This window comes from Platichthys flesus, chromosome 15 (assembly GCF_949316205.1).
Source record: "Platichthys flesus chromosome 15, fPlaFle2.1, whole genome shotgun sequence".
Classification (NCBI taxonomy): domain Eukaryota; kingdom Metazoa; phylum Chordata; class Actinopteri; order Pleuronectiformes; family Pleuronectidae; genus Platichthys; species Platichthys flesus.
In genome coordinates, this window is record NC_084959.1 from 16,580,294 (window position 1) to 16,589,983 (window position 9,690).

Below are 9,690 nucleotides of genomic sequence, written 5' to 3' on the forward strand. Positions count from 1 at the left end.
CATCCATGAGTTCGGACCCAGCTCCTGTGTCCATTGTTGTCCTGGTTCCACCCGTGCCCTCTCAGCAATTTGCGCCCTAGGCAACCGCCTGTGTCGCCTGTACCAGGAGCCACCCCTTGTTTAAAACACGTGTTGGTCAACACGCACGAAAAATCATGCGTGTGCACCATTGTAGAGCAACGAGATTATTGCTGTGTGTCCGTCTACCCGCCGGTGGCGCTGTCGGTGTGGTTGCTGCTTAGCGACTCTGCCTCAAACGGCGCGAAGAAGACGCGGAAACAAGAAGCAAAAACAAACCACAGGAAAACAAAAACAGGGTCGCAGCTAGCTAGCGCAAGTTTTAGGGAACCCAGGCAGAGTAAGTCATTTCCGGTGTACAAAATATGTTTTTGTTTAATATACTTCTGCACTTGTCCGACATAATATATACAGACCATCACGAATACAAAGACTAATCTGTCGCGGAGTCGGTTTGTCGTAAATGCTGCCTATCATCTGCTAGCACCAACCAGCTAGCTAACGTTAATCCTTCTAGCCTCTGCCGGTTTGTTCTTGTGGATTTATAGGATTGTGGAGAAGAGAACGTGGGACACTGATCAACTTCTACCGATTATACACGATGACATGTCAAACACCAAAGTGAGACAAGTGGAAAAAGCTTAAATCACATTCTCCACGGCGCCGACATTAGCAGGATAATAAGGTGGGAAGTTAAAGACACAACAACAACAACGACGACATCGACTATGTTGTTTGTTGTGATTTTTTACCAAATTTAATAAGTTATATCAGGGTTATTATCGTGACAGAACAATACAACAGCAGCGAAGTAATTCAACTTAGCAGGTACACTTAAAGTTGCTACGTCGATTAAACAGGTTTTTAGTTTGATATGAAACCAGAGGAAAGGCACATCTAACCAGAACTGGGGTCTAGGTTCATATTCCGTTGACTTAAACAATGTTAATTATGATCAATTACCTGGTCGGGGCTAGAGCATATATAATGAGTATTGCAGTGGTCACAGATTGTACTATAATCTGGTAAAGTGGTAAATTATCAGTAATAGTAGTTGTTTTTGTTAGCAATTTACAGAGTGAGCATCAAGAAACAATTTCGCACAGTTCACGCATCGTTTTATCAGTTAAAGTCCATACTTATGAGGACATGTGCCATTAAGCAGGAGTACATGTTGATGCATGCTGATGAGACATTTACTTATTTGCATATTTCTGTGCATACAACACAGTTTCACCACTTGAATTGTCACTTGTTTTTCTATGTTAATGCTGTATTCCAACTGCAAGATCAGTTTTAACATGAGGCATTTGAAACATTTCCCCTCTGGTCATGATTTATAAAGTTGTATCTCTTGCACAATCGTTTAGCGCAAGGATGGTGCAACTGAATGTCGCCGTACTGGTTTTCTGCAGCGTCCTGGTGCCGTCACCCGCACGTGCCTACATTTATGCAGTAAGTAGTCCAGGAGATTTAGCTCATAAACTTTGATAATCCTTTTGGAATACATTAAATATAACATGACAAATTATCCTATGAATGATTTCCGCTCTGACATTGTGTATGTATTGTTTTTTCAGCATTATAGCAATATGACCTCCATGTTGTTTGAGGACCTTCCTGCCTTGTTTGGATCTCCACTTCCTAAGGATGGGTTAATGGTGAGAGTAGACTATTAGAGAAAAAAAAAAATGCAAAATAACCTTGATCAGAGTCTTTTATAACAATGTTTTTTTTCTTTTGTGTGTAAGGGAATTATGGTGGTGTCCCATCCACTCAATGGCTGCACGGCAATAGACCCTCCACCTCCATTGCCACCATCATTTGATGCCAATACCACCAAAACCATTGTTCTCATCAGACGCTATGATTGCAACTTTGACATAAAGGTCAGTGATGTTAGAGTAGCAACGGATATGTTGTAGTGTCTTTGATGCAAAGTGGTCTAAAAGCATGCATTTGGTTTTCAGGTCTTGCACGCACAGCAAGCTGGATACAATGCTGCAGTCATTCACAACATGTATTCTGACACTCTGCTCAATATGAACTACAGCAATGGTAATTCTGCTTTTATAAGATTTACATTATTTTTATATAAAAATTATATTAGTATATTCTGTTACCATCTTACTAAACTGTTAAATTAAAATCTTCTATTTTCTTAATTTTCAGAAACTATTGCAGAGGAGATTGAGATCCCATCAGTCTTCACCAGCTACTATGCTTCCCAAATTCTCAGAAATTTTATAATTCCAGAACAAGGGTAAGGGAAAACACTTTAATACAAAAATATGAATCTGTAATTTTGAAGTTATAAGTCCAAGGGCTTAATAGTGTTTATTGTACATAAGAGAAAATTTGGAATGTGATTGATTATTTTTTTCTCTCGGTCTGCAGGGCCTATGTGATCCTCAAACCAGAGTTTTCTTTTCCATTGTCGTATTACCTTATTCCCTTCACTGGAGTAGTTGGCATGATCATTCTTGTGATGTGTGTTGTCTTAGTAAGTATGCACAAAGCTTTCTACTTGACATTCATAATGTCATACATTCTGTAAAATCCCCTTTTTGATTTTCATTTGACTCAAACTCAAATGACAAGGGCTAAATAACATAAAATTTGGATGGTGATTATCAGAGGGGAGCATAAAGTGTGCTTCTGTGTATAAAATAATGAATTAACATGATTTCAGCCACATTTGTTCATATGTTTTTTTGTCTCCCTAATAAGAATTCCAGACAAACTGTGTACAAAGTGTTGATTATGATAATGTTAATACATTTATCAAGACAAACTGCACCTCCCATGTTAAGTTTTTATAGAACAGTCTCACCTGGTCCAATATTGAAGTAGTTGTCATGGCTTATCTGGTAACCATAGAATCATCCACTTATATATGTGCTCTCAACTATACTCTACTATATCATAAACCGTTTACAGTCAAAGCTCCATTTCCTGGTTTCAACGGCACCACACCCTACAAGTTTGAAGATCAGATGAGCTGCTGTTGAAAAAAAATCAAAAGACAGTCAGACACAAATCTGGATTTCTTAGCCAATTATAAACATTATATGATCCCCGAAATTTTTTTTTTCTAGCATATTTTTCATTTACTGACTAACTATAAGAGCTGGGGTCAATATACTCAAAACAAACACGTCCATGCATGTAGAATGTTAGAATAGTGTAATGCCACAAGTAACCTTGTCATTTTGCATTCAGATTGTACGATGTGTGCGCTACAGAAAAAGACTAAGGAAGAACCGTTTGTCCAAGGAACAGCTGAGGCGGATTCCAACCCACAGGTTCAGGAAGGGTAACACGATTATTGTTATTATTATTATTATTATTATTATTATTGTAAATAATGATTCACTTACATTTGAATGAATTAACTTATGACGTCTATGTTTCAGGGGATGACTATGATCTTTGTGCAATATGTTTGGATGAGTATGAAGAAGGAGACAAGCTGCGAGTTTTACCATGTTCCCATGGTAAATAATTACTACTTTCATATCATGTTATTATATGGATTCAAATTCTTAGTTGCTTTGCCAGAGTCTTTGAGATCGCAGGTTGTTAGAAAAGTAAACCGAAAGTTAATGGCCCCAAAGCATATATTTACCCATAAGCTAAGACTTACTACAAATTGTTTGTGAACATCCTCAGTCAATAAGGGAAACTTGGCTTGTGAGAAAACACACATGGACATTTCACCTCTCATGCCAATTTCCAAATATACAATTTATACCAAAATATTTTGCATAATCTACTCAGTTGAGAAAAAACCTGATTCAAAGCAATGTTCCTCAAATCTATAAATATCCATCTGCATATACTGGTAGTTATTATGTCTGGTTGGCAAAAGAAAAGCTTTAATAGCAAGTACCAAAGTATTTTGAAACTTTTGATAACTGTTCTTATACAGTTTATGCACATTTTATTTTCCACTTTTTATCCTTTGTACATTTATACTCCTTGTAATTTGTTAATCATTTTCTCAAAAATCTGCTTCTCAGCCTATCACTGCCAGTGTGTCGACCCGTGGCTCACACAGTCCAAGAAGACGTGTCCCGTGTGCAAACAGCGCGTCACTCGAAACAACACAGAGCACTCAGAGTCTGAGTCTGAGGAGGACATGGGCGGACGTGGGGTGGAGGAAGGGACAGAGGGTGAAGCAGACTCGGAGCGTACTCCTCTGCTCCGGCCCTCCAACCCGTGTTCCCCCTCTGGGAGCCCTGGAGCCTATTCAGCCACCACCACCACTACCACGGCCCAGTGCCTCGCCTCCCCTGCTCTCTGCGACTCTCCCATCCTGGGTTATGAAGGGTACCGCTCCCCTGACGAGGACACAGACTCAGAAAGTGATGACGCAGGAGAGGACAGGCATCACACTGATGATGACACTGCTCAGCTCATTGGTAGAGATACAGTGGAGGTCTGATGGCTGGAACTTAGCTGCAATGAGATTACTTAGTTTGACCTAAAAAGGGTTTCTGTCATCAAACGTGGTTTTATCACTGTGTAATTCAAAATAGCTTGCGTATTTGTGGTTGGCAAATTAAACATTCATAACAGGAACATTCACTCATTAACGACAGGAGGTCTGTTTGTTAGAGTCAAAGTACATGCAGCAGCTGAATTGATCAGAACAGCTCACTTCTCTACACACTTTCCCTCTGGCACTTCCATATTAGCTAGCAGACCTCCCTTTTTTTACTGCATGCTGTAATTCATAACTTGACCACAGCAGATGACCTAACCATTAGTGTTGCACAAAATTAACAGGCCACTTTCAGTCAAACGTCCACTCCAGTAAAGACTCATGTAGATGAAGCCTTTGTAACCAAACAGAAGGAATTCTGTGCTCACACTTTATGTGGATCTTCTAGGTTCTCTGTGTAAGTTATGTCATTTTAAAGACTATTTTCTGAATGGTAACCTTTTTATATATATATATTGACAGTCTTTATACACTTTAGGACGTGAAAGTGGAGAAGGAAATGTTTTTCTTTATTTTATCTTTTAATCGCTTTTAGCTTTGTTTCATGTCTTGACGCTATATTTCAATTTTTTTGAAATATCAGATTTTTGTCAAATTCCCCATGCAATTACGCCAGAATAGATAATTGCACAGATGTTATACATTTCTGCTGCTTTTTACGTTATTATCAATACTATGGCGTAGTCTGTTAAAAAATAATCTATTTTAGCTTTATACAGTTTGTCAAGTTGAATAAACTCAGGTTTATAGCAACAGACAAAAGTTCAGTGGGTGTTGTAAATATATAACATAGTGAGAATTAATGGGTTTTAAGATTTTATGGTAAAATACAGATTCATGAATATTGAATGAAAATGATTCCGTTTTTATATGCAATAGAATGATAACATGTTAATAACGGTGGGATCCTGAAAAAAAGAGCATTGCCTTACATTGGCCTTGATGTACATGTGTGTAAGTAAATGTTTGGAAATTGAAGGGACAGGATTCACACTCCTTTGCTTTCCTCGTGTGTAGCTGTGTTTAATAATGCTGTTTTGCAAGCTTTGCCCTGTTCACTGGTCGGAATACGTCCTATTTGTATGATGCCAAAGAAGAGAGAGAAAACCTGTGTTTCCACATGTTTAGTGCGAGTAATGACATCGATAAGCAGCATCAACTTGCACCTGAAAGCTCCACGGCTTTCTCTCTTCTTTATTAAGGACCTGGTTTGTGTCGATGCTGTTGATTCATTTAAAGACCAGAACAAATGGTTGACTTGCAAAGTGAATTCAGCCAAACTCTGTCACTTCTCCAAGTAAATGTATAACTGCATCTTGCATCTGCAATTATTATTTTGAACCTGAGACTATAAAGCTCTTCCTTATTGCTGAGATCATTTGAGCAGTGTTTCCTCTGTATTCAGTTAATGTTGCACCAAGAGTCAGAGAGAAAAATCAGAGTCGGAAGTCTAATTTTATGTCACTCCGATCAATAACTGAGTGCTCCAAGTTTTTTAAGAATGCTATTATCGATTGGAAGAACTTGCCATACTGTATCACCTCAAATTGAACTTGGACTTATTCCAGGAAAGAAAAAAAAACATTGTACGGGTCATATGATGATAAATCTTTACTAAGTTGAATTTCTATGTGTGAGAGCTAGAGCAGAGAATAAGTAGGACTGTAAAATGTCCGTCATGTATTTCACTGCTGATTGATTAAAAGACTCCACGCTATCATGGATTTGTTTTGATTTGTTAGCAATAGTCTGTATTGTTAAGTAGAACTGCCGTTCCCCTATATTTGTAGTCTGCTTACACTCATTCATACTGTACATTTCTTTGCTTTCTCAACTTTGGGGACTGTTAACTGAAGCAAATGGAAAAATGTAATAACTAAATCCTTCTTTTAGAATGTGCCTAGTTTATCAAACTTCAACAATAAATGTTCGGTGTCACAATGTGGAACGTAGGCTGTGTTTACTTTGTGGTTTGATTTTATGACACAGAATGGAACTGTTGTGCCATCTGTTTGTCTCGTCGAGAAAATGTAAATAACACTGGCCTTGCTAAGACCTATGACACATGATTCTTCGTAATAAATCTATTACACAGCAAAGTGGTATGTTATTTATATGTTTGACCTTTTTGTCACGTTTACAAGTAAATGGTAAAGCTAGAAAAACATGATTACATTCATGTTACAATTACAGAATTTAATCTATGAAATACACTTACCCTAACACTTTTCTTGCAACACCTGCTAGAAAAGATCTTGCAGATGTGGTGCTCTGACTCCAGCAGTTTGATTGGAATTGTGCACTAACAAAATGAAAATACCTAAACTAAGCTCATTGTGACATTGTTTATGATCTGTGCTGTTTGTTTCAGGGACAGGGAAGTTTAAAGTAATCTCCCAAACGTGAAAGGTCCTTTTTGAAAGAGCTATTGGTATTGTATAACACAATGGCAGGTTAGTGTATGTGTATATGTAATCTGAGTCAATCTGTTGACACTGTAAATGTGTTTAGTGTGATTAAAGGTTTTACATTTGTTCATTAGGGCCCGATCACTGACAGGCACTGACAGACAGTGAGGCCCTATTGAAATTGTAAGGATTATTATTATTATTGATAAAATGAATATCAGGCAAATGACTTGGCTTTTTGAGGGCTTTAACATGCTCAAATTCTTAACAAAATTTGAAGAAAATTTGAAAGTGATGAAAATGTATGTATTCTGAAGGAATTTTCAATGCACAACGCAAAATGGCTCACGGGGCCCCCGAGATAATAGATATATATAAAGTCTACATGTCTCGGCCAACGGAGTCGAACATCCGCACATGGCGGCCATCTTGCCACAGGCAGCTCGCCCAACCATAACATTGTGTTGTAGTGGTACGTACTTTTTAAATAACCATAACTTGCTAAATTCTCAACCGATTTTTAAATGGTTCGGTTTGTTACAAACGTCAGATATGTAGTTATGACACTGCATACTAATGGATAATTATGTTATTTTCTAAAAAATAGAATAATGTTCTATATAGGAACTAGAATTCCCTTTACAAATATACATCAAAAAATGTTTTAATTTTTTTTATTTTAAAAGTATATGTACCACTACCAACAAAATGTTATGGGTGGGCGAGCTGCCTGTGGCAAGATGGCCGCCATATGCAAAAAAAAATTTAATTAATCCTGCGCAGAAGTGGACTGCTCAATTCCCGTGCAGAAGTGGATTGTACAGCTCCATACCATTTTTTCTATTATTTATATAAATATGGGAATGGTTTATTTTATTTCTTTATTTTATTTACATAGTGTAAGATATTGTGTAATGAATAGGTGGTTGAAGTCCGGCCAATTTTAGGGGTTCAGGGAAGAGTTTTAAAAACAGCTCTGTTTTTTTTTTTTTTAAATGGCATCATGGTTTCATATGATTTCCACTCAGTCAGTCATCGTGACCATATTAGATCACGATGACTGACACCAATCAAAAACTGAGAGAAACCCTGTGTAGTTTTTACTCTGATGAGTGAGGTGGCAGTGGTTATTCATTAGCTGAGCTGTGAGAGTCGCAGGCTTCACATCATGTGTGAAACATGTATTATTAGTTTTTGATTTGTTCAAGTTTAAATACTATTTAAAACCAGCCTTTAGAATAACATTGGCTTTCAGACAACATCACACCCATTAACATTCAGTTACATCTGTTGACTAAAGACAATCAAATCTGCCAATACTTGAAAAGGGATCTTTTTAAATAAATACTGTGACCAACTTTGTTCTTCCTGCACATTTGCACATTTGAATCTTTTCACTTAATTTAAAAACGTCTCTCATCAGACTTTACAGTTTATCAACGTGTTGACATCGAAGTACATGCTACTGTTCTGTGTTCACACGTTTAGCGGTCTGCTGAATACTACTAACTCATTTTAGCAGCTATTAGGATTCAGAAACGCAATGGTGAAGGAGATGCCCTACGTGGTGTCTATCAACTTCAACGGAGATGGTGGTATATACTTAAAGGGTAGAGTTGATTTGTTCATTTGTTGGTGTTTATCAATTGGATAACGTTTGAGTTCATTGCAGTGAAGTCACACTGGCTATGGTTTCCATCAATTTAGCTGTAAGCGATGAGTCCACATCGAGGTTTGAGGAGCTGGTAGCCAACTTAGCGCAAAACTTAGAAGGCCAAGAAATTTAGCAGGGTTGGTGTCGGCTACTTATCGAACATAAGTAGCCGCCCCCCTGCGATGCTTCCTCGTTTCTATATATTTATTAATTATCATTGGTGGTGAGGGATAATGGATTAGTACCACTAATTACTTTGGCATAAAGAGATATTATAGTCTATTGTTTTAAAGTCGTCGGATGAAAGAGCTTATGTGATTAATACTTCGGTCTTTTGAGAGCCTTTTCACTGACATAGCCTATACAGAGTTCCCTGCCTTTGTGCTTAGGGGTCATTAATATAAAGGTTCCCAGAGCTGATGTATTCAGTCTTTTGAATCCCCCATCACCAGCTCCAAATTTCTATAATACAGCTTCACCTTTTAATGTGCTTATAATAACCCCACCTGCTGCTTTGAAGAAAACCTGGGTTCTTTTTCAGCTGGATAAACATTTTTAAACTACAGGTATAGGGTTATGGATCCGGTAGGTGAGCCATTAGCGTAATAATGTCAGGCACGAGGCTACAGGCTAATGTGTTTCTTTAAGCTGGTTCCATACAAGCTGAGAAATAAATATAGCTGCACAGCGACATGACATCACATTAGTGAATACCTAAAGCTAAAGAACTCTGGCAGGATTCTTCAACCTCGAGCTTGATTTTGGTGCACAGCATTTTGAAAGTAATACAAATATACAGTGTGAGGAAAGATGCCTGGATCTATGCCATCATACTCCTCTTTACTGAGATCATCCATTTTACTATTCTTGACTCTATCTTTATTTTTGCGACTGGATGGCAAAGAGACTCTTCAAGATGAGGTAAGATTTAAAAAAGTATTTGAATAGTCTATAATCTCTAACTTCAAATCATAATGATTCATTTATTAAATCTCTACTCTTAAAAAACTAAACAAACCAAAAAACTGTTATATATAATTTTATAACTTATATTAATCATATTTTTTTTTCAAGATGGAGAAAATTTTGAAATTCTTAGTTAA

The 9,690-nt window shown here is 37.4% G+C and overlaps 1 protein-coding gene across 2 annotated transcripts; it reads left to right on the plus strand.

The window, feature by feature from the left end:
• Positions 1 to 232: 232 nt before the first annotated feature.
• rnf167 (ring finger protein 167) lies at positions 233 to 6,473 on the plus strand. Of its 2 annotated transcripts, XM_062406208.1 has the most exons (11): positions 269 to 358; positions 567 to 703; positions 1,389 to 1,473; positions 1,599 to 1,679; positions 1,770 to 1,907; positions 1,989 to 2,076; positions 2,191 to 2,281; positions 2,416 to 2,521; positions 3,241 to 3,334; positions 3,435 to 3,515; positions 4,041 to 6,473. In XM_062406208.1, the coding sequence occupies exons 3-11, from the start codon at positions 1,396 to 1,398 to the stop codon at positions 4,463 to 4,465; spliced, it is 1,182 nt and encodes a 393-aa protein (XP_062262192.1). In that variant the 5' UTR covers positions 269 to 358; positions 567 to 703; positions 1,389 to 1,395; the 3' UTR covers positions 4,466 to 6,473. The 2 variants fall into 2 exon arrangements, with proteins under 2 accessions (XP_062262193.1, XP_062262192.1); XM_062406209.1 differs by lacking the exon at positions 567 to 703 and having other exon boundaries at positions 233 to 358.
• Positions 6,474 to 9,690: the final 3,217 nt, after the last annotated feature.